The 26,018-nt window shown below is 42.4% G+C and overlaps 1 protein-coding gene across 5 annotated transcripts in view; it reads right to left on the reverse strand.

The window, feature by feature from the left end:
• The window catches only part of PKHD1 (PKHD1 ciliary IPT domain containing fibrocystin/polyductin), a 456,884-nt gene that overhangs the window by 217,007 nt on the left and 213,859 nt on the right, over positions 1-26,018 (reverse strand). For all 5 annotated transcript variants that reach the window (XM_069562807.1, XM_069562808.1, XM_069562806.1 and 2 more), the window contains exons 49-50: positions 12,683-12,860; positions 10,622-10,817 (exon numbers count right to left, since the gene is read on the reverse strand). In XM_069562807.1, the coding sequence (XP_069418908.1) occupies positions 10,622-10,817; positions 12,683-12,860 (374 nt within the window). The remainder of the gene's footprint in view (positions 1-10,621; positions 10,818-12,682; positions 12,861-26,018) is intronic.

The following is a 26,018-nucleotide window of genomic DNA, read 5'->3' on the forward strand; positions in this document are numbered from 1 at the left end:
AAAAATTCTGAGAATCATTTGGAAAGGGAAGTTAGCTCACTTAAAGATGTTATTAAAATCATCCTTGTACTCACAGATATAGAAAACAAACGTATGGTTGCCAAAGGTGAAGGAAGGACAAAGTAGGAGTTTGGGATTAGCAGATACACAATACTATACATAAATAAACACAAGGGCCAACTTTATAGTACAGGGAATATTCAATATCTTGTAATAAGCCATAGTGGAAAAGAATAAGAAAAAGAATATATGTGTGTGTGGGGGGGAGGGGTGGTGTATAACTGAATTGCTTTACTGTGCAGCAGAAACTAACAGAACATTGTATATCAACTAGATTTCAACAAAAAAAAAATCTCAATTATCCTTGTTAATAATTTCCAGGCATTCATAAATTTTAGTACATCTGTGCCTTCTTCCTTAAGACACAGCCCCTGAGGTAAAGAAAGTGAAAAAACGTCACATGTAAAGAGTCTTTTTCAAAGCTACTCTAGCAATTGTATAATGATTTATTCAACCCAAAATATATAATATTTATACTTAGGGGAGAATAGAAACATCATTTTTCCCACTACATAGAGGAGGGGCTTTGAAGTAAAGGGAAAGTAATCCATGCATCCAGAATCCCCTGGCTTCCCTGGTGGCTCAGACGTTAAAGCATCTGCCTGGAATGCAGGAGACCTGGGTTCGACCCCTGGGTCAGGAAGATCCCCTGGAGAAGGAAATGCAACCCACTCTAGTACTCTTGCCTGGAGAATCCCATGGAGGGAGGAGCCTGGTAGGCCACAGTCCATGGGGTCGCAAAGAGTTGGACATGACTGAGCGACTTCACACACACACAAAGGATCCCACCAGCAGTGCAGCATCTGGCGCTGAAGTTAACACTGACTATACAATCCTGATAGGCAGCAGTGATGATTACCCAGAAGACTGAAAAGGTGAACCCTGGACATCTCTGACTCCCATGATAGGCTGTCTCACTTTCCTTTGTCCACTAAAGCCCTCACCCAGGCCCTGTTCCTTGTAAACCAAGGCTCCCTGGAGCAGCGAGCTGGCACACCTGCACCTCTGTACCAGTGGCTTCCAAGCTGGGCAGATTCTGGCTTTGTTCAGCCTCTATAGGTATACAGACGGCTCCAACCTCCAGAGCAACCTCTTCCTCAAAGCAGACATTGAAACCATTAATAAAATAGGCATTGAAAAGCTATTACTCATTTTATTAAAGCCAGTATGTAAATATCATTCAATCTGAGAAGAGAAGCAGTTTCAGTAGCAGAGAAAATGGGGCACAAAAGTAGGAAAAATGAGAAAAGTCTGATTTCCTACACTGCATGCCCCCTGCGGGCTGCCTCTGAGCACATGTGCTGATGCAGTAGGCTGCTTCTTCCCAAACACCCTTTCTAAGCTGAGAGAGACCACGGAGAGTAAACAGGAAGCTTGTGGGTGAAATTCAGCAGCCTGGATTTGAATCCTAGACCTTCCAGGTCCTCCATGTGGGTAACTGACAAGTTCTGAGCCTCACTCACTTCCTCTGAAAACAGGAATCATCCTATTACCTATATCATAGCGTGATCAGGAAGAAAAGATGGGCTAATCCAGGTAACACGCTTAGCACAGGACTTGGTTTCAATGAACAATACGTGTGAGTCATCATCAATACTGTTATTAAGACATGCTCATTTTTCTAGGAGCCAGTTAACAAAACCAAGGGAAAAAATGCTTTTATTCTTCTGACAGCTGCACCTAATCATGATGAGCCCTAGTATTCCAAGTTGTAAGCAACTTAACCAGATCTACTAAAGTTTGCTAAAGTGCTTTGACTCTATAAAAGACAGTATAAATGCCGTGTCATTTCCAATGTGGGTACATACAAAGAAGGATAAAAATCATCTGAGACTTAAGCTATTGACTCAGGGAGAGTTTAAGAGCCTAACACAAGCTGTGATATTGTACATATGTTTTCTCAGTGCTTACGATTTCTGATTTTGTGTTTGTAAGATGAGAACGGTTAATCTCCTTTGTTTATCAATGGAAACTCACTGCCGTTGATCCTTCCCAGATTGTAAGAATATTTGGTTGGCCCTCAAAAAGAAAAGAAGTCTTTAAGTCAATTACGGCCAAATTATTCTGATGAGTGCTATATGATCTAAGCTTGCTATAAACACAGACCTCTAGGAGGAAGGGAAAAACGTGTAAGAAAATGGCTCCCGGTGAGAGAGGAATTACTCAAGTAGATCTGATTCTTGTGCCTGCCAGAGTGATGTGTTGTGCTGGCAAATTCTGTCCTCCTGAGGGCCCTAGGGAAGAGAAAAATTAATTGATTCTCTCCCAGAGCAGGTCCCATTTTCTCTTGGAATTTTGGAGGGGAAGAGTACCTGTCTATCTAAAAAGAAAAAACACCTGGCATCTTAGCAATAGATCCCCTGCCTGTTTTCTTCTTCATTCTATCCCCTGCTCACTTGGCCTCTGAGGGTTGTACAGTGAATCTCCCTACATACAAACCTTCAAGTTGCAAACTTTCAAAGACGTGAAAGTGTATCCTGTTCCAGTAAGGAACCAGAACCAGTGCCATCAGCATCGGGTGTCACTGAAACTGCACCTTGCCCTCCGTCTCCTTGCTGACAATCCTTCAGCTCTACCCTCTCCCACCTCCTCTCCCTCCTCCAGTCAGTAACTCTTCTTGCCTGCTCACTCGATGCCAGCCCCTGTGTGCCAGCTGTTGTACTGGACTACTGTACTTTTCAAGGTCCTATACTGTAAGTTTAAAAATGTTTTATTTGGAGGTCTGTTCAGTTTTTATGTATTGTGTGAAAAGTATTACAAACCTATTACAGTACACTACTATATAGCTGATTGTGTTAGCTGGGTACCTAGGTTAACTTTGCTGGACTTATGCACAAGTTACGCATAATTATAGAACTGAATTCCCTTGTATGTAGGCAACTTGTTATGCACACATTGGGACTTCTCGCTCAGCCCACATTTATCTAGGGTGAGTCACCCTCTAACTGCATGTGGACAGAACAGAAAAGAGCAAGTGCTTCTGTGTCTGTGAGTTCCATCCAGTCTTATCAACTCATGCCTGCTTTCCATCTCTGTTGGCCCTGGACACACTTCCAGCACCATCTTCATGGGCCAGCTCTTGGGTTGGTCCTCTCTTGGCATTTTCATCTTCACTTGCCCTGTTGGCCTCTACCACTTCTCACAACTCCTGTGCCCTCCTGCCCTGCTTCTCCCTCCCTGTTCAATTCTTGCTGCCTAGAAATCAGCTCTTTAACCCAGCCACAGAGAAGGCTGTTTTGTCAACTGGTTCCTGGGCAGCTAAAGCTTGATTTGCAGGACCACACTCCTGTCTGGTTCCAGCCTCTCAGAGATAGCCACTGAGACACCTCAGCACTCATCACTCAGGATCTTTTCAAGACCTTCAAAGAAACCGGATACGAAGATCCTTCTAAGACTTGTGAGTCTTCTATTACTCCCAATAACATTCATTCATAAAAGGGTGTAATTTTTTAAGAGCAAAAGAATTTGATCGAGATGTTGACAGATACATCTACATTAAACAGTCCTGAGAGTTGGCTCAATTATACCTTCTTAATTAACTCAGAGAACAATCACAATTGTTATTCTGACTCAGAGCAATGTTTGCTGCACTTGCGCAGCAGGCGTGTGATTCCCGGGCCCTGTGCAGAACCAGCGCCTCTGGCAGGGGGGCAGGGAACCTGGAAGCAAGCATTCCAGCTGAGTACCCAGGAGGCACACTTAGAAAGCACTTATGGAAGGAAGTTTACAACCTTTTTCGTACCCTACTCTCAAAATGCGATTTTTTTACTCAGAGGCAGGTGTTCTTAGCAAATGAGGAAAGGGACCCAGAATTTTTTTAAAAAAAAGATCCTTACATTCACAATTCTTACTTTTCATCATTTATACCAAGAACTTGAAGGTCAAAGTCTACTCCCAAAATATAAAATAAATGTGATGATTCTAGTAGGATAAAAGTTTTAATAGTTATGGATGTTAATATATTTTAGAGAAAGCAAGTAGGTCACTAAACCCATGATTTTATGGATATTATTGCTTAAAAAGAGAAGGACTTTAAAAATAAAACAGTGTGGGAGTCGACTTTAGAAAATTATCAAGTAAGTAATAGTATAGGAGGTAGGATGAGACGGTGTGAAGGTGTTACTCAAATGCCTAAAGTTTAAGAAGTACTGTTAATAAGTATAAGTTTTTCCTACAAATAGAAGAAAGAAGATTTGGTTTACAAGGGTAGGAACATAAGCTTGGATTAAAACAAAACAAAACAAAACACTAGTATACTAGAAACAGCACTGAAACAATCAGAAAATCCAAGTCACGAAACTGGTTAGACCACCTGTGACCTGTATGAACCAAAGCCAGCCACCAGCATCACTGAGAATGAGCTCCTTAACCTTGAGTGATTCCTTGAAAGTGTATCTGATTCTGACTCCTGGGTTTTCCTTCCTTCCTTCTTTCTTTCCTTTCTCTGTTTCTTCCTTCTCCTTATGGAGAAGTTGCTCGTAATTGGGAAGCAAAAATCACTTCTCACATCCACAGCTCCCGTTCCAGTCTCTCTATTTTTGCCATAAAGGTTTGCCATGCATGTCCCTGAAGTCAACTCTCTATATTACCGGTACAAAATCCTTGGGGATCTTTGGGGAATGAGTTTTCTATAAGAATGTAAATTAATTTATTAACTAGAATGCCATAGATTGCCTCAGAGGGCCTCAACATGGGAATGGGTACAGAGTTTCAAAGGATTATGATTCTGCCCTGTTCACAGAATCCTCCCCCAAGAGCTCTGGGGAACCAGCTGAGTCTTCCCTCCTTAGATTCTGGCAAGATTCCTCCTTGAGGAGTTGCATGGGGTTTCCTAGACCCGCTGAGAAACAGAAGGGTCCAGGTAGCAGGCAGCTCCATCCCAGGACCTTAGCACTTTGAGGAGATAGAAACCTGGGCAGTTAGGAAAACACTCTTTATTTTCAGGATCTCTCAAATTAAAGCATCATTTCTGAGACCTCAGTGTGATGTGACCTAAGTTCTTTGGAGTAATAGGAACAAACAATAAAGTCCATTTGTCTTTCTATCCACAGCCCTCTTGCCCTCATGGACAAGAGCCCCGGATTCTTGCCAAAGAGCCTATCTTTATCCTGGTGAGTGGGACATTTGGAAACAAGCACCAGCCAGCCTGGCTAGACGTGTCTGTTTTTTCAGTCTGATGAGAAGAAGGTGGTACATGGGAGCCTCTGAGCCTAGCAGGCGGACTTTCTCAGCTGCCACCTCGCACAATATCCCAGCTCGGCTGCGTCTCCGCTGTGCGAGTGGGGGCTGTGTGAACTCAGGAGGGCGAGTGTGAATAGCTCGGCATCTGATATGAATTTATCACCGGCTGCTGGTTGGGCGGGGGATAGAGCAAAGGGAAGGGGCTGTGAGTGTTTAATGCATCCTGCCACAACCCAACAGTTTGCCCTAAAGAGCCTCTTCCCTGTATAAAAAGGACGGGGTCAAAAGTAAGTTGACCTCAGACAGAATGCACGATTATTAGAAGAGGACGGTGCGGGAACAGCTGCTGGGACCCCACTGGTTCCGCATCAGGCTTCCAAGAGTCAGAATATGAATAATCAACTCAGGATTGTTTTCTCCACCCCTCTTCACCCCCACCACCTCCCCCCAACCTTGTCCTCCTGTTTGGGGCAAGTCCTATTCTATTTCTACAGGAAGAAGCATAGCCCTCCCTAGCAGCTGCAATAATTGTGTTCCTATTGTGATGAAGACCTCCTCCTGGCCACCCCCCTACAAGTGGCCATTGTCAGCATGGAGTCAGTGATTACACGCTCCGCCTGATGCTTTGGGGGGCCCAGCTGCCTAAGAGCTGACACACGAGCGTGTGCGGAAGGCCAGGGAGGGGGCCAGTGGAGGTGGAGGCAAGAAGTGGTACAGGGGGAGGGAATCCCACGTCTGTGAGATGGGACTCTGACATACCAGACCTTTTGCATAAGTCAAGCCCAGAACAAATGAGGCTTTATCAGGCCCCAGTGACAAGGGGTCTCATCTGCCTTTGAAGTGGAGCAGAGCATGGGGCCTAGCAGCTTTTCCTCCTTTGGACCAAGCAAACATCCTTCTTTGATACGCTACATGCTCATTATCTCTGCCCCATTTAATGATTTTTGATTGAAGGGTGGCGGCTGGGATGCTGAGAAGATCGTTAGAGAGGCTCCAGTCCAGCCAAGCCCCGCAAGAAAGGCTTTCCTTGTGCCCAGGCCTAAATTCGGAATTTCTTAACAGTGTGCGCTTGTTCTTAGAGGCAGATAAGGGCTGAGCGTGAAATTCTTAATTAAGCAATAAATAGAGAGTGGGGTGTCAGCAGATGTACCCAGTAGCCATGGCAACGGGAATCACATGGGCGAGAGTGCTGAGACTAGATGTAGGCCTCAGGCCTGGGCCTGACTGACAGCTGAAGAATCCTACAAAGCTTGTACACCAGATTAATTAGCTGACTAATTATTTCATAGCGTTAATGTAACTAAAAAATAAAAATAGTTCACCATGAACTGAAACATTCCTGGGGGAAGAAAAAGAACTACAGGGACAGAGGCAGTGGGATATTGACTGCATGCGTAAGGCAGAGATGGGAGTGCTGGTGGATCCAACAGCAGAAACTGAAAAAGGGGTTCTCTGGATTTGACTCCGACTTTGAAACTATAAAGGAACTCTTGTTTTACAGTCAGACCTGTCCATAAGCATGGCGTAGAAGTGACAGTTCATGACTACCATTCATAACAGTTTATTCTAGCAAATATTGCCCCTCCGGGACCCTAACACAAACTATAGCATGCAAGGACTTCACTCGTGGTCTGTGTTTAAGTGGTTCCCCGGGCAGAAATCTCAGGGGCATCAGAAAGGCAACCTGAACCAATCTCCTTACGAGAGATGTTTTTAAATGAGCGAGGTTATCTTAGTCTGTGGGTAACAATTGCTTAAGTGGTATTAAGTTTCAATCAGGGGACCCATATATCATACATGTCATGTTATCATGAATCTGTTATCTTACAAAAGCTAGTCAAGGAAAATAGAATGAGACTCTTGCAGACAAGTTATGACAGGTACACCGAGTTCAAGGCACCTGAGATTGTTCCTCTTCAGGGTAGAGGTGGAGGTGGGAAAAGAAAGAACCGTTTTAGAGAAGTCATCTACTGAGAAAGTGTATAGTGAAATAACAATGCGTGCTAATCACACTTGAAGAGGCTGGGTGTTTTGTACCACAATTCCAATAGATAAGTAAGCTTAGCCTCCTCGTATGGATGTAGCCACAGAGGAAGGGAACATTTATAATTCCATGCCCCAGGTAAAATAACCAGCCAGCCACTGATTAAAGCCCGAAGCCCCAAACTCTGGCCGTGAGCTGTCCAAAGAAGCTGCTTTCTGTAAAGACGTTTGCCGAACAAAGGCAAAACTTGCCTTGGTAAAGAAGAGAAAAGCAAGGGTCAAAGAATATTATATGTGCGGGATTTTTTTCTTTGTCACTGGGGATCGGTGAGAAACGTTCTCCCGGAAACCTGCCGGGCACCCCCCAGCCTGGCTGGTCAGTGGTCCACGATTATTGAGTGGGCAGCACACTCTAGTGGACAGGCACAGCCAGGAGCCAGAATGCCTGGGTTCTACTTTCTGCCAATCTCGCTGGGTCGGAAAGGAGTCAGGCATCTTAAATCATACACCAAGGAGCCAAATGGAGGAAATGAAGATAATTGGGATTTTTTTAAAACTTCCTCTCCGAGGGGGATGTGGTAGGGTTATGAACAAACAATACAAAAGACAGGCCACTTAGAAGTGGTCAAGGAGTGAGTGAAGGCCAGCCAAACGTCAGTGGAGCAGGATTCCGAATCGAAGGCCAGCGGGTAAAAGAGCAATGTCTCCCCCACGCCCACCCCCCAAAGTCTGACAGGAAACTCAGTGGACCTGGAGGAGGTCAAGCAGCTCCTTCACGATAAAATGAATTTTCTGTACACACAACGCTCTCTATGAGGTTTTTTCTTTCTTTTTTTTAATTCCAGAAACATGTCTACTTTAACTGTGAAGTCTTCTCTTCTCTTCTTAGATTAAGTGTACTTTATGTAAGTTACCCCAATCACAGACTTATAAAGTCACACAGCCCAAAAAACAATCAGGCCAAAATAACAAGCTCATCAGGGCTTCCCTGGTGGTTCAGCTGGTAAAGAATCTACCTGCAATGCGGGAGACTTGGGTTCAATCCCAGGGTTGGGAAGATCCCCTGGAGAACAGCTATCCACTCCAGTATTCTGGCCTGGAGAATTCCATGGACTGTATAGTCCATAGGGTCGCAAAGAGTCGGACACGACTGAGTGACTTTCACAACAAGCTAATCAATAATTAACTGGAACTATTGCATAGAGCCTTTTTGAGGTGTCAGCTACAACTATGTCACTGCCATAGGGGGGTTGGTCTATGGAAAACATGGTCGCCTCCTCATCAACTTCACAGTGGTGGTGCAAACTTTACACAGAGAGTATAAAAAGTCACAACCCATCATACACAACCCAATATCGCTGCACGGGCCACCACCATAGGGGACCTGTTTGTGAACCATGGTTCCTCCCAAACCCTCAAGGCCTCACTGTGCCAGCCCGGGAATGGGAACAGGATTGACTCTTGTCACCTATGTACTCCACACACTCAAAGGCACAAATGAGCAAGGAAGTCACGACCTAGAGTCCTGGAAATCCTCTCCAAGGAACAAGGGTCTCTAACTTTAGTAAACATTCCATCAACCCCCTGTGGCTTCCTGTTCCTTGACCAACTCACATTGTTCAAAAGTGGAGCTACTAAACGATTCTGATACAAAGACTCTTTAATGAATAAAAGCCATCTGCCTAATAAAAATGGTTTATATTGAAATATTCACCTACATCCTGCATATGTACATATAGTAAAAATATACATATAAATACAGACACACTTATACAGACGTGCATTTAGAACATATGTATAAATACAACACAATCGTATAACTTGCTATTAATTCAATAAATAACGCCATCAAAGAGGAAGAAAAATCTGTAACTGCATGACTTGATTTTTTTTTCTCTATGCCACAAATGTTCCTTTATCATGCTTGCTTTTTGTGACTGTTCAAACTACTGTGCAGTTCATGAACAAAAGCTGATCAATGAACAAGACAGGCTCCTCAGAAACATGTTAAATAATAAAACAAGAGCAATTTGAAATTAAAATTTTGTTTCAGTATATACATCAAATGAATAGCCACAATTAAAGTTAACAGCAACTATTTGCTCTTACTTAATGGTTGTATTTGACTTTAGTGGTAAAATGGTGTCAGGTATCTCTGTCCATCTTGAAGTTTTATAGTTTGAGGTTACATTTATAGATGGATCAAATCAGAAATAAAATCTGGATGGTATATTTCAGTGCAAATAAAATATACAGCAATCCATCTGGCAAACACTTTTAAAAACCCGGGAAACACCATCCTCTCCTCTCTGGTGCTATGGAAATGTAAGAGTACCAGGGCCCAAGTGTGATCCGACTCAGCTGACATATGGCTAGGCACAAGTGATAGAGACATGGAACTTGGGACACCTGCCAGCTCTCTAAGCCTTTAGGGCCAAGTTTGGCTCATGGCAGAGGTTGGGTCTTGCCATGCTTGACAGGGTCCTGAATTAGACCAAGATCTATGAAGATTAGTTTGTAACAAAATTGTCATTCTAGAGACTCATTTTTTCAGATTCTCCTTCCTACAGACCACTGAGCTAAGGTTAGCATAAGTAGACATCATGGCACTCAGAGTGATCAATGAAACAATATGCAAAGGCAATAAGAGATGAGCTCCAGAAAGTCAAAAGAAATCTATGGCCCTGAGTCACACACGGGGCTCCCGTGAAACATGCACAATAAGAAAGTAAGGAAATCCTGCCGGGGCCTGTTACTGTGCAGTCACAGTAAGGCTTCTGGTTCCATAAAACAAGGCCCATGGATCCTTCACCCTGATTCTGCATCTGACACTGGATGAGACAGCTGATCCCCCAGTCCTCAGCACTCTGTGCATCTCACCTTCCTGTCCTCAGACTGCCTTCCAAAGCTTCTCACCTTCCACACTAACTACATTCTTCATCCTGCCTCTCTTTGCTGTCCCCTGTCCCTGTGATCGCAACCAGCCATCCTGTCTTTACGTGTGCAGTTGACCTTTCTACAAATACAATGCTTAATATGAAGGAAAAAGGTGAATAGCAATCAAAGGTTATTAAGCACTCGCTCTGGATCAGACACTGTTTTAAAGAATTTTACATGTTATCCTTTACTTAATTTCCTGTTCTTCATGTACGCCCTTTTATTATTCCATTTTACAGAGGAGGAGACTGAGGCTTAGAAAGAATACCTGCTCAGGGTCCCGTAGCTAGCAGGTGCTGAAGCTGGCAGGCAGTCTGATTTCGGAACACAATCACCTAGTCACAGCACACAGGTGTCCCTTTCAGTTCCTCATCACTTCATAGCACCAGTGTTTGAAATTCCAAAGGGAATAGTGGTTTCTGACTACACGCACTCAACATGCTCATTCAATCATACTTACCCAGATAGGTGAGTTGTCGCAACTGACTGTCGAAGAACCAGTCACAGCCTTGGTCCCGGCCAGGCGATGGAAGAGATGAGAGGGACCGCCCCACATGACTCCCACACCTTATGAGGATGTCAGGGTAAACCCACACATCTGTGTGCACCAGCAACAGGTAATTTCCAGGAGCAAAGTTGTCAAATGTTGCTGAGTACTTGAAGTGAAAGAAAAGTACAAAAGTGCTTTTTTAGAAAGGAAAAGTCTTGCCAATAAAAGAGTTACAAAGAACAGGATGGAGTAGTTTAGAAACAGGACCATTCACACCAGCTACTTTTCTTGTAGGAAATGGGTTTACTTAAATTTACTGCACAATAAACTCATAACTAGAGCTACAAAAATCATACAATGTGAGGACTGAAAGCTGTAAGGTTCTGTGTGTGTGTGTGTGTGTGTGTGTTAATCATTCAATCTTTGTGACCAACTCTTTGTGACCCCATGGTCTGTAACCCACCAGGCTCCTCTATACAAGGAATTCTCCAGGCAAGAATACTGGAGTGGGTTGCCATTCCTTTCTCCAAGGGATCACCTAACCCAGGTATTGAACCTAGGTCTCCTGCAGTGCTGGCAGATTCTTTACCATCTTAAAAATTCCATGGACAGAGAAGCCTGGTGAGCTACAGCCCATGGGGTCGCAAACAGTCGGATATGACTGAGCGACTCACTTTCACTTTACCATCTAAGCCACCAGGGAAGCCTTCTTCTTGTTTAACAATCTAGAGGAGAAAACCAAAGTTCAGATAAGCAAAGTAATTTGTCTCAGGTTAACCAGTGGGAAGAGACAGAGCCATGTCTAGAATTCCCACCCAGTTTCCCCCAAGATTCAAATAGCAGGCATTGGTAGGAGTGCCATTCATTTATAACAGTAACAGCTAACATGGCTGAGCATTCGCCACATGCTCAGGTATTATTCATATCAAGGTATTCAATCCTTGAAAGGCCCTGGGAACTGTTACCAGTGCTGACCCCATTTTATAGATGAGGACACTTGAGGCAGGTGGTGGTTCTGTAAATTTTCCCACATCATGAAGTAGGAGAGTGCTGATCTGGGACAGAAACCCAGGTGTCCACCTTTAGAGTCACCATTCTACTGCCTTCACCTCTCCAGAATGTTCTCATGGGAACCTCAAAGGAAGTGGAGAGAGGTGTGCACCCTTCCTGAGAGCGAAGGTATCATAAAGATTCTACTTTGAAATATTGAGGGCAGGAGGAGAAGGGGGCAACAGAGGATGAGATAGTTGGATGGCATTAGTGACTCAATGGACATGAGTTTGAGCAAACTTCAGAAGATACTGAAGGACAGGGAAGCCTGGTGTGCTGCATTCCAAGGGGTCACAAAGAGTTGGACTTGACTGAGCAACCGGACAACAACAAAGGGCACGCCTGCCTCCAGCTCCCTAAGAACTACTCTCGTGACCGTTAGGGAGAATGTGTGTGTGATGAGACTGAAAGAAAGAAATGTGCTCAAAAGGAAGAAAAGGAGCTTGAGGGAATCCAATGGACTATTTCAGAAAATGCACCCATTTTCCACATGGTTATTCCTACCATCCCTCCCCTAACCATCTGACTCCTCCAACCTAACAATGGAAAGGACAGACCTTCACGTGCAAGTTACTCTTTGACCACAAGGTGGCAGTGTGTAATGTAAAAATGCCTTGGGAAGATACTGTCTTTCGGCTATGAAACACTTCCCTGGGGTAGGTTGGTTCTTAGCCGGTAACATAAGACTGCAAATCTATAGGATGCTTAGAAGCTGTTTGTCAGTGTATTTATAAAGTTAAATTTTCAGGCAGAATCATGCTGTGTTCAAAGTGAGGTTTAAACAGATTCTACAAGTTTCAAGTTTAAAATTAAAAAAAAATCATATCTCAAATTCAGGTTACATTCATCTGGCAAAAATTCTGCTGCAGTTTGCTTGATCAGCACCAGAAGATGGTAATACCTGCAGACTATTATGTCACAGAAGGAAAGTTGGGCACCCCTGGGGAAAGGAATCTACCAGAGAGCGGATGTCAGGGTTACCTGCAGAGCGCTGCTAGCCCAAGGGTTCTTGAATCGCAGGGAGTAGGTCTCTTGATCCAAGAGCAGGGCCATCCAGCCATAAGGGTTAGACAGTGTGTCATGCACATAACTGACAGTGGTTGTCTTGTTTCTGCTGTCCGTTATGGTTAAATCATGAGAAATGTTCAGGGCATTGGCTCTAGGGAGATTTAAAAGACAAAAGTGGGTGGTAAGTTTTTGTCCATCCTGGATCTAAGGCTCTCCTCTCCCATCAGCTGTAAGCCATCTCCCATTTTCTCCATTATGTCTCCCCAGTGTCTACGGAGGTTTTAGAAGTCACACCATGGGTCAAAATGCCCAGTGGGAGAGTGCTGTTGGACCACGTGTGCACCACTCAGATCTGCAGTGGTCTGTAACACTCAGATCTTAGGCCACTAATCAATGCCACCCTAATGAGTTCATACAGGCTAGGACTAGATATGATTATTTTAACAGAGAAATGTCTATGGTCAGAATATTGCCATGGCCCAGGTTTATCAGCAGAAGAACACACACTACACAGTTATTAGTTATCTCTCTGGGGAGTAGTGGCTGACGCCCGGAGCCTGATATGCCTGGACTCACAGAGTCCACCTCCAGCTGCCCAGCAGGGATGGCCTCAGTAGCTTCCCCAGAGCAAAGAGGACCCTGCGTCCTCTCTTGTGGCTTTACATGATCCCCAGGGCTCACTCAGTGCCAGAGGGATTAGCAGTTTTGCTTCTTAACAAGGACCATGACATTCTGAAGTCAGAGATATTTCCTCTTCTGTATCCTGCCCCTTGGCATGGGACTCTGATAAGATGGGTACTCAAACCATATTTGTTATATGAACAAAAGCTTCCTTGGTGGTTCAGTGGTAGATAATCTGCCTGCAATGTAGAAGACGTGGGTTCGAACCCTGGGTTGGGAAGATCCCCTGGAGGAGGAAATGGTAACCCACTCCCATATTCTTGCCTGGGAAACCTCACGGACCGAGAAGTCTGGCGGGCTACAGTCCATGGGGTTACAGAGTCAGACACAACTTAGCGACTAAACAATAAACAACAACAATATGAACAAAAACTGCATGGAGGAGCTCTCCCCGAAGCAGTTGGTGCCAACTTCCCAATGTACAGAAAAGTTTTCTAGAAGAATGGCATCTCACCATGAGGAAAATGGAGACAGAGTAAGGCAAACGTACTGTGAGCATCACAGGCAGAAACAAAGTTTTGGATTTCTACAACTTATTCCCCATAGTTCATCCTAGAAAGTGATTTGTTAAGTCTTTACCAGATCGTAAATACATTTTTCCACCTGCTTAGACCCTAAAAGAAAGTCAAAGTGACAAAAAATTAAAGCAAAAGTAAAAAAAAACAAACACATAATATGACTGTCCTTCCCCTTTGGTTTAGTTTTCCTGAGAATCTTCAACTGTGGCATGTTGCTACAGGCATATAATTAAATTCTCACAGTAGAAGGAAATGAAATGAAGGAGGATGTTGGGTTTTCAAAGTGAGGGGTGGTGTGAGCAAATCAAAAGTCAATTTACAATTGAGTGGAAATAGTATAAAGAGGAGACTGGTTTTAGTGTTAAATATTTGGGGATCGTTGTTAACTGTGTGTAAATTGGAAGTCTATACGTGCAGGAACTAAGTGTATGAATTTTGGGGACTCACTTACCCTTTGTAAACTTTCTCTGTTTTCAAATGGAGACAACAGTATGTATCTCCTGTAGCAGCTGTGAAACAACGTGATAATCGATATATTCAATAACCATCTCAAGCCCAGTAAGTCTACCTATAGCTCATTGAAGAAAGAACTTCAGATGTACCTGGTTTGCCACTCCATCTAGTTATTTTACTGTCTCAAGGTTTATCCAGGATATTTGGTCATTTAAAAACACGCTCACAGCCTCTCATGAGCTTTAGCCCTGGTGATATAGTATTTGATACATCTTTCTTATAAGACTTCCCTGGTGGTTCAGATGGTAAAGCGTCTGCCTACAATGCGGGAGACCCAGGTTTGACCCCTGAGTCAGGAAAACACCCTGGAGAAGGAAATGGCAACCCACTCCAGTACTCTTGCCTAGAAAATCCCATGGACGGAGGAGCCGGGTAAACTATAGTCTATGGGCTCACAGAGTCGGACACGATTGAACGACTTTCTTTTCTTTCTTTCTTTCTTATAAGACAATGTGTTTGTTTTATCTGTTAATAGATAAAAAGGGATAGAGAATACTCAGGGCATTTGGAATAAAAGAACTACTGTTTCCCAGCTGTGCATTCACTGAACCTTTAGAAATCTCAGGGTGGGGACTTCCCTGGGGGTCCAATGGTTAAGACTGTGCTTCCACCGCAGAGGATGCAAGCTTGATCTCTGATGGGGAAACTGAGATTCTGTATGTGGTGTGGTGAAAAGAAAAAAAAATCTTGAGATGGAGGGGCTTCTTCCTCTCTTTGGGTTTGGCATATGAAGGACCTTTTTTTCCCCCATGTATACCAAGATTTAAATTAGAACTAATGGAAATCTGGGCTCATATTCTTAGAGTGGATATGGGGATCGTTTGTTCTAACATCCAATCCATTATGGGAATTTCCTCCAGATTTTATCTTGTTATTTCTTTCAGTTATGGGGAGTTCACATCCTCAAATTCCTTCTCCATTTATGAAATTGATTCCTCAATTTTTATTTCAGACAAGTTCAAGAAGGCTTAATTTTCTTCCTTGTATTGTCTAGCCACCCCTCCTCAGTCATTATGAAGACATGAGTCCCAGCATCCCAGGATATTATCCAGCACAATTTGGCCCAACTGATATATTTAATAAATGAAGACAGGCTTCTGGGAAATAAATGTAAAACAAATGTGATAAGAAGAGACAAGTTGAAATCCCAAAGAGGCAAATGAGCTGGCCACCATGGGTACCAAGGTCAATATATCAGGTGGAATTTCCCCACAGTCCAGAAAATAATTCCGAGCATTTCAGGTTCTGAAAGTGCAGCCCTTCAGCTTTCACAGAGACACTGGCTCTGGAAAATGAATCACAAGACCAAATTCCAAGAAATACTCACTGATAAATCAGAATTTCCGCTTTAAAATTTGCAATGAGAAATAAAACTGTCTTTCACATGGTGGGTGCTCAACAAATGTTTCTTGAATGAATAAATAAGTGTTAAGTAGATTAGAACACTTTGGCCGTTGGCTGTTTAGTGATGTTTTGTCCCAGGGAAGTCTATCCAGAAAACAATAGTGTCAGAATACTTCTTGTAAATGTATTAATCAAAAGAGATAACCATTTGATGATGTTATCAGATCTTGATACAGTTCAGTTCAGTTCAGTCGCTCAGTCATGTCCGACTCTTTGCAACCCCATGAATCGCAGCACGCCAGGCCTCCCTGTCCATCACCCACTCCTGGAGTTCACTCAGACTCACATCCATTGAGTCCATGATGCCATCCAGCCATCTCATCCTGGGTTATCCCCTTCTCCTCCTGCCCCCAATCTCTCCCAGCATCAGAGTCTTTTCCAATGAGTCAACTCTTCCCATGAGGTATCCAAAGTACTGGAGTTTCAGCTTTAGCATCATTCCTTCCAAAGAAATCCCAGGGTTGATCTCCTTCAGAATGGACTGGTTGGATCTCCTTGCAGTCCAAGGGACTCGCAACAGTCTTCTCCAACACCACAGTTCAAAAGCATCCATTCTTCAGTGCTCAGCCTTCTTCACAGTCCAACTCTCACATCCATACATGACCACAGGAAAAACCATAGCCTTGACTAGACGGAACTTAGTTGGCAAAGTAATGTCTCTGCTTTTGAATATGCTATCTAGGTTTGTCATAACTTTTCTTCCAAGGAGTAAGTGTCTTTTAATTTCATGGCTGCAGTCACCATCTGCAGTGATTTTGGAGCCCAAAAAAATAAAGTCTGACACTGTTTCCACTGTTTTCCCATCCATTTCCCCTGAAGTGATGGGACCAGATGCCATGATCTTCGTTTTCTGAATGTTGAGCTTTAAGCCAACTTTTTCGCTCTACTCTTTCACTTTCATCCAGAGGCTTTTTAGCTCCTCTTCACTTTCTGCCATAAGGGTGGTGTCATCTGCATATCTGAGGTTGTTGATATTTCTCCCGGCAATCTTGATTCCAGCTTTTGCTTTATCCAGCCTGGCATTTCACATGATGTACTCTGCATAGAAGTTAAATAAGCAGAGTGACAATATACAACCTTGATGTACTCCTTTCCCAATTTGGAACCAGTCTGTTTTTCCATGTCCAGTTCTGTTGCTTCTTGACCTGCATACAGATTTCTCAGGAGGCAAGTAAGGTGGTCTCGCAGTTCCATCTCCTTAAGAATTTTCCGCAGTTTGTCATGATCCACACAGTCAAAGGCTTTGGCATAGTAAATAAAGCAGAAGTAGATGTTTTTTCTTGAACTCTTTTTTTCTCAATGATCCAATGGATGTTGGCAATTTGATCTCTGGTTCCCCTGCATTTTCTCAATCCATCTTGAACACCTGGAATTTCACAGTTCACATACTGTTGAAGCCTTGCTTGGAGAATTTTGAGCATTACTTTGCTAGCGTGTGAGATGAGTGCAATTGTGCAGTAGTTTGATCATTCTTTGGCATTGTCTTTCTTTGGGAAAGTTGGACTATAAAGAAAGCTGAGCACCGAAGAATTGATGCTTTTGAACTCTGGTGTTGGAGAAGACTCTTGAGAGTCCCTTGGACTGCTAGGAGATTCAACCAGTCGATCCTTAAGGAAATCAGTCCTGAATAGTCATTAGAAGGACTGATGCTGAAGCTGAAACTCCAATACTTTGGCTACCTGATGCGAGGAACTGACTCATTGGAAAAGACCCTGATGCTGGGAAAGATTGAAGGCAGGAGGAGAAGGGGACAACAGAGGATGATATGGTTGGATGGCATCAACTGCTTTGATGGACATGAGTCTGAGCAAGCTGCAAGGGTTATGATGGACAGAGAAGCCCAGCATGCTGCAGTCCATGGGGTAGCAAAGAGTCGGACATGACTGAGCGACTGAACTGAACTGAGTGGTCGGAAAACCGCCTCTGCACACATGTAAGCAACTGCACCAACAGTGGGCCTGGCTTAGGAAAATGCGAAGATTTCCTTATGAACTTGGATTTCTTCTATCCAAGTGGAGTGTTCTCAGTTAAACTATTTTTAGATTAGAGTCCTGGTTTTATTTTTAACTATAGAACAAAAGAATTCTATTTGTTCAAATGCATCCATCTGTTCACATTTAATTCCTCTGGTCTATATTTTGTCACTTTCTTTGCCTTACCAACCCATATTTTGTCACTCTTCTCTTAAGACATCATGTTTATTTCCAGAAATACTTCATTCCAGCAGTGTGGCCTCAAGAATCCCCCTGGTCACTTCAATGAGACTTAATTATTTCTTAATTTTCTATCAGTATCACATTTACAAATCAGTTTTAGGATCTAATTTATTCAGATTCCATTATTATAGATCGTAATAGCAATTACCGTAGGAGTCATTTTCAGGCCATATTCCCCAGTTTTGAAAGACCCCTATACACATGACCCTGTTTTCAAATGCTAGCATCAGTTCAGTTCTACTTGTCTTTAGGACTTCTGTAGCTTCTTTTTGATCCCCTTCTTCCAATCAGTATGAGCCATCAGGGAAGCCCAAATCAGTATCCAACCTGATGCTAACTCCTTGATCAACTGGAGAACCAACCACAGCACATTGTGATCCTAAATCATTCTTCCCTCCTCCTTCTTCAGGCACTGCTTGGATTCTCCCAAGCTGCCCCATCTATCCCAACAGAGGTTCATATGGGACACAATTTCACAGGCAGTTGTGGACAGCATGAGCTTTCTTTAGAGCAATACAAGTAGAGAAGGGGGTTATCAAATACTCCTTTATCACAGTTGGTAGTGGAAAGGGTCGCATGGTGCATTCTGAAAATCAAACCCGAATGGGAAAGACCAGTCTTCGAGGAGGCAAGATGCCTTGTCTTGACTGTCACCCTGAGGGCCAAAAATTCGTAGTCAACTCAGCACCCATCCTTCTAGGCCAAATGCCGGTGGTGACAGTGGTGGGCTCTTCTGAAAAGCACCCAAAGAACATTCAGAATAGAAGAATACCATGAAGAGAATTTACCAACCATAATTACGACAATTTTCTCTTGCCCTAAATAGCCACTAATTTCCCCATGCCCTAAATAGCCACCAATCTCCCTCTCTTTACTGTTAATGAAGCAAAGGAGCACACTGAAGTATTTCTAATTTGGAGGAGCCAAGGGAGGCTGCATGGGCCATTAGCAGCAGAGAGCTTCATTACTAGGGGAGGAAGTCTCTCCCTGAACTTCGTGTGGCTTTATGTGCAAGAAATCAGGAGGCAACCAGTCCATTTGAAATGTTAACCCTTACCTTGGTGTCAACAACAGCTCCTGGATACAATCAAAAAGACAAGAAAACTACAAGCTTTTCCTTTTCTATGAGGGAGCATATTTTTATTTTTTTACTCACCAAGCCTGTTTTTAATTCAGGAACATCTTCCTTTAGAAATATAACAGTATCAATTGATAAAACTCCCCAACCCAAGTCCCAAGTTACAATACTAGTTATATCAACAGTTCTATAATTTAGTGCCCAGATACTATGTGGAACTATCGAGTGCATACCCCACAGAGGATTTGTTAGGCAATCAACAATACCAATGAGAACAAATATTAACTCCCCGGTTTGTGTTTATCATTAGCTTACTTTTCCTGAGGGTCCATATCTCTGTGTATTAAGACAAACACTTCACTGAGCTCTAAATGCCCTATGTTTGGAACAATTGTGCCCTTATAATTTTGCATCTCCTAAGCCAACACATCATAATAACTAGCCCCAAAGGGTGCCATCGGCATCGCCTGGATATTCATGCTTGCTGATGTTACTCTCATCTTTTACTGCATGAAGAAGACAAAATCAAAATGTTGAGCACAGCCAACAGATTTTAGTGGCATTATTTTTCTCCAGCATCTTTAAAACACACTGGACTCCTAAAAACTCCTTGTCAGAAGCTCTCCATGTCCTTTGTTTTGAAGAGTCTTATTTTTGCATAAGTAGCCCATTCTACGCAGATTGCTAACTAACAGTGCTATCTCCTTGCTTTTGTGGCTTGTAAATAAACTGCCTCTCCCCACTGGTAAATAACAATAACAAACACATTTTTAACAAAAAAAAAAAAAGACTTCGTCAGAGGATGACTATTCTATCTACTGATCTGCCATCACCCAGTAATATCTAATGTGTATCAATAAAAAGTCTTCTATGTATACTCTTATTGATTGAGAAACAAATATTTCTCCTTCTGAGTAAGAAACCTAAAAAGAGAAAAGAAATCATAACTCTCAGTCTTTGCCCCAAACTTGGAACAATCCTTATATTCACATAAAAAATAGAACAAGTACAGAGATGCAAGCCATGCGATTTAATAATCTTGCATTTCTAAGGACCCCTCGTACACTGTTAGGGCTTCCTGGGGGCTCAGATGGTAAAGAATTTGCCTGCAATGCAGGAGACCCCGGTTTGATCCCTTGGTTGGGAAGATCCCCTGGAGAAGAGAATGGCAACCCACTCCAGTATTCTTGCTAGAGAATTCCATGGACAGAGGAGCCTGGCGGGCTACATTCCATAGGGTCACAAAGAGTCAGACACGACTGAACGACTAACATTTTCACTTCACCCACACAGTTAGTGGGAATGTAAGCTGGTGCAGCCACTGTGTAAAACACCACGGAGGTTCCTTAGAAAACTAAAAGTAGAATTATCATATGACCCAGCAATCCCACTGCTGGGCATATATCTGGACAAAATTATAATTCAAAAAAATACATGCACCCCTCTGTTTATAGCAGCACTATTCACAATAGCCAAGACACGGAAGCAACCTGAATGCCCATTGACAGATGAATGGATACAAATCATTTTTATGGCCAATGGAATACTATTGGGCCATAAAAAGGAATGAAATAATACCATTTGCAGCAACATGGATACAGCTAGAGATTATCATATTAAGTAAACTAAGAAAGAGAAAGACAAATACCATACGATATCACTTAAATGTGGAATCTAAAATATGGCTCAGATGAACTTTTCTATAAAACAGAAATAGATTCGTAGACATAGAGATCAGACTCGTGGTCGCCAAGAGAGCAGAAGGAAAAAGGATGGACTAAAAGTTTTAAGTTGATAGATGTAAGCTATTACATTTAGAATGGATAAACAACAAGGTCCTAATGTGCAGCACAGAGAAGTGTATCCACTATCCTGTGGTAAACCATAATGGAAAAGAATATTTACAAAAAACATATGTATGTATATAACTGAGTCACCTTGCTATATAGCAGAGATTGGCCCAATATTGTAAATCAACTACACTTCAACAAAAAAATAATAGTCCTTGAATTTCTGGCAGGTATACCCTGACATCATGGGTCCTCCATGATGGAGGATCCAAAGTCATCCTCCATGACTTTGCTGATGTATATTTCTGTGTATCTCTTTTCAGAGTCAGCTAAGGCAATAATAATAATTGATTATCAAGTCCCAAAATCAACCTAGCATCTCCTCAAACATAGTATTTACAGTTTTTGCAATGTACTTGACAAAAATTCTTGCCAGTTACACCTTGATCCTTGAAGAGAAGCAGTAGCTATCTACCCATACTTTAGATACCATTGCATCTCTAGCTTAATCTGTGGGATGAAGCTGGTATGGCTATCTCAGAACGTGAGAATATTATCCTTAGAGCTACACAACCACAAGGTAGACAACTACTTGTCAGGAATATTGAAAAACAATTCCATGCAGGCAGGTAGTTACAAAGCCCACCCTCCCTTTTATACCTATGCATACCTGGTACTGGTAGGACTGACCGACACCTACCCACGAGTTCATCACCAGCCCTTCTTCACAACTCCATGTTCAGTGACATCATGATGTTAGCCTTATCTCAGTCATGTGAGAGTATTTTCACCAAGGAATTAGGCAAATGCTACAAATCAGGCTTTTTATTCTAGTTGTAAAACAGGTACCAGCACACCCCTGGGCCTCTTTATTATTCACGAAATTTAATAACCATGGAGTATTATTGATGCTATTCCTTGGTTTGGGCTCCATTTATATGTTTCGCTCTTCTTCTATTTTACTTCTGTAACCTCTGCTGCCTAGAGAAGATAAAACTTCTTGGAATTTCCCTGTCTCACATGGGTGTTTTTGGTTTTTTTTTTTTGAGAACTGAAAAGATACCATTAGTGATGCTATGCCTACTTATCCCTAGGAAGAGAGCTAGGCGATTGTTAGAGGAAAAGCTAGGCCACAATTTCCATTTGAACTCTTCTTTACTTTTACATTCACAGAGGCAGGGGGTGCCTCATACTCTGAATACTGACACATTAAGAGCAGTTCCATAGGTAAACACTGAATGTAAGCTCTACAGGAGAGGATATTAAGCAAGATCTAAGAATCAAGGTGATCAACAACAACATTAACCTTTTCTTTCCTAGGAGAAATAGGAAGGAAGAAACAGAAAACATTGGGGGCATGAGTGAATCAAAAACTGTCCAGAAAGACTCCAGATTCCACGACTTTCTGGGAGGTTTCTGGATCAGTGCGATGTCTCGTGACTATTGGAAAGTGTTCCCTATCTTTCAAGAATTGGATTAAGTTTCATTTGGACAAACTTAATTCCCTTGCCAGGCATTTGTTTCTCAGAAACATAATCATCTATATTTTATTCTATTAGTAGTAAGTTTATATGTTGTTTTATCAATCATAAATGTAGAGACTTTCAAAAGACAACATTTACTGAGCACTTACTACGTGCCCAACAACGACCCCATGAGTGAAGTAACATTTTGCTCTTTTTACTGTCTTGAGAACTGAAGCAGAAAGAGGTGAAGTAACTTGTCCAGGAAGATACCTAGGAAGTGGTAGAGGGAGGGTGGTTTATGATTTATACCCACAAATGATTCTTAATTACTTCTTTATTCTTCAGCCTTTGAAAAATAATTTCAAACATATGCATATAGCCAGACTTTCTTTTATGTACTTCCTATTAAAACTCAGAAGGACTGGTTGGCTAACCTACAACATCTTGTAAACTCTTTTAATTTCCCCCACATTCGGTTCAGTACATAATTGGAAGACAGATCAAGGCTTGATTTACTGATATTTGAATAAATCTGTGTCAACTGAAGGAGTTGTAGAGTGCTCTAAACCAAAAAAACAAATAATTCCCAGATGGTAATTGTGAAAGTTGGTTCTCATTCTCCCCATCACAGTTCTGTGCATCTATACCACCAGGAAAAGAAAATGTTTGCAAATGTATGCAAACTGCTATTTCAGTAGGGGTGGGGTAGGGGTGGAGTTGAGAAGAAATCAGCTGTTAAAATAAATTGTCTGATCAACTGACAGCCCCAGGCAAGCAAAAGCCCAGAAGACATTATGAAAGGATATTCTTGAGTATTTGATGTTTCTAGGAATTTTAGAAATAAAGACTTAGGATAGTATTTTAATCCTGGATCTTCTAAAGAAATGTTAAGTGCTGTGGACTCCTTATAAATAGGTCCTAAGAGAGAAATGGACAATAAGAACATGAGAGGAAAATCTGGGGGAGTCCACAATTTCTTAAATGATATTTATTTATTCAATACTAATTTTATTGAGTCACTTTATGTTCAACATGGTATTGGGTACCGTAAGAAACAAACAAACAAAAAAATCCCACTATCCTTGTCCTACTTACCGTGAATGAGAAGGGAGGGGTGATTTATAAGCTATGTAGGAGCTGTGAGTATTGATTAGAGAAAGCACAGAGAGCCAGCACACAGCAGGGATACAAAGCTGTGCAGAAAGCTCGGGGAAGCTCACCAGAGTAAACTACCTTCATGCTGAGTTCATGGAAGCTGAACCCTATGGATTGAAAAACACAAAAAAGTTGAGTGTGGCTGAGGCTTAAATTTTAGGGAAAGGAGGGCAGAGCATTGAGAAATGATCCTAGAAGTATAACACAAATAGGAGTAGGTCATGAAGGGCCCTTGAGACATTAAAAATGGTAGGCTTTCACTGGGAGGCACTGGGAAGGCCCTGATGAAGTCTCAAGCAAGGGAATGCATGAGTAGCAGGACCAGATCTGATCTACAAAGACTCACAAGTTTAAGGATAGGATCCCAGCAAGGTGGCAAGCTAAGTGGCTGCTGCAGTTAAACAGGTGGGATCTGAGTGTCAAGCTGGACTAGAGAAGTTGGGAAGGAGAGAAGTAATATAACTCAAAAGGGATGTCTTTTTAGGAGATGAAATGGACTGGACATGGTAGGTGATTTCTGTGAGCAGATGAGTCAAGGATAACTCTCATTTCTGGTTTAGGTAATTGCATCATTTGTCTGAACACCCAGAGGTTCTTAACACCCAATAGGTTCATGGAATAAAGACCTTAAGTTTGGTTTTGACAGGTTGTGTTTGAGATGGCTGCTGAATACTCTAACAGAAATTGAAAGCACTACAGCTCAATGGAAATACAATGCAAGCCATAAATGCAAGTCACAGATAGAGCCTTAAGTTTTATCATAGCCATATTAAAAAATGAAAAAGAAGCAAGCAAAATTAATTTAATAATATATTTAACCCAACATATTCAAAATCTTATCATTCACGATAATCAATATAAACAAATCATTGAGCTATTTTGCATTCCTTTTTTCATACAAAGTCTTAGAAACAAGATGCATAATTTACATTTACAGCACATCTCCATTTGGATGAGCCACATTTCACATGTTCAGCGGCCACCTGTGGTGAGTGACTACAATATTGGACAGATCCTAAGGGCAGTTGGATAAATCAGTCTGGACTTCCATAAAGCAGCATCAGTGAATGTTAACTGAGGCTATGAAACAGTCCAGATCATTTGGGAAGTGCATAACTTGAAAGCTTCTTGAAGAATCTTAAGGAACACTAGCATTGAAAGGTCAGGAAGAAAAGCTTAGAAAGGAGGCCTAGAGGGAGCACACAATACCCTACTGGTGACGTGATCCTTGTCCCAGGTAAGCATCTCTACGCAGAAGAAATTTAGGATCAATAAACCCAGGGACTGCATGAGCCATTTTGCCATGATGAGGCCTCTGGAGCAAACGGTGCTGACATTTTTCTGAAATGAGGTCCTGGCTTATACTGGTAGAGCTACCACTTCCTGGTCTTATCAGGAAGGATGGGGTTGACAGAAAGAGATTGGTAGAAATAGAATTCAGGAAAGAAATGCTATGCTGAACACCAGTGAACCCTTAAGAAAGCACGTTTTAGAACTTGTGAGTGAGAGAGAACTCACCCAGACTAAACATGTCATTATTTTTAACAAAACAGAACATAGACTCTGCCTTATAAAGGGTAGGAAATTTTTCTTCACCAAAATATTAATTATTATTGCCAACTTTAAACATTTTTATGCCTTGGTCAACACAATTGTGAGGATGAAGTCAGAGGAAGCTACGAAACCAGAAGTGCCACAAATGTGGGCACTCATCACTCTTGGAAAATGTAGTGAGGGAAGGTTGTCAATGTCAAACACAGAAACTATAGTGAACATGGGCCAGGAGGAGCCTCTGAGGAAGAGATCACACCCCAAGTACTCTGTTGTTAGTTAGGGGGCAGGGGTGCCCCATTCAGGCAGCTGTGCAGACCTCACACCCTACTAAGCACCTGGGCTGAGGAGGCAGGAGGGGGCTAAATGTTGAAAGGAAAGAGGGCAGGGTCCATGTGCCACATCAGATCCCCATCAGCAAGCAACCCTAAATGATGGGGACTGTGAGAGCTTTGCAAATCAACTCTTAGGGTGCATGCTCCAGGGAAAACAGCACAGCAAATTAATCCTTTCTCCGTGAAATGCCACAAAGTTTGTATCTACGTGGAATTCAAATTGCTCATTAGCTCTGACATGTTCCTAATGAGGTTATAATGCCCTGGGACAGAGATCAAGTCACTGCACACAAATAACTGGGGATAGAATCTGGAAAGATCAAGTTAGAAAGACCTGAGGGCAGTGCTTCTAAAACTTGAGTATAAATTCCCCAGGGGTCCTGACTCAGGATGTCTATGGTGAGTTTGAGATTCCCTGCATCTAGTCCCAGGTCACACCGATACACTCTGACTAGCAAGGCCTTAGAGATCATCTAACCTAACCATCTCGCCCTAGAGATGAGGACACAGGGCTAAGAGACTCATAACTGGGAGTGTGCTGAGCCTCCCTTGGGCTTGGAGTCATTGAGCATTTGTCCACAAATGCTCTGGAATCAATGATC

Source organism: Ovis canadensis, chromosome 20 (assembly GCF_042477335.2).
Source record: "Ovis canadensis isolate MfBH-ARS-UI-01 breed Bighorn chromosome 20, ARS-UI_OviCan_v2, whole genome shotgun sequence".
NCBI classification, from domain to species: Eukaryota; Metazoa; Chordata; class Mammalia; order Artiodactyla; family Bovidae; genus Ovis; species Ovis canadensis.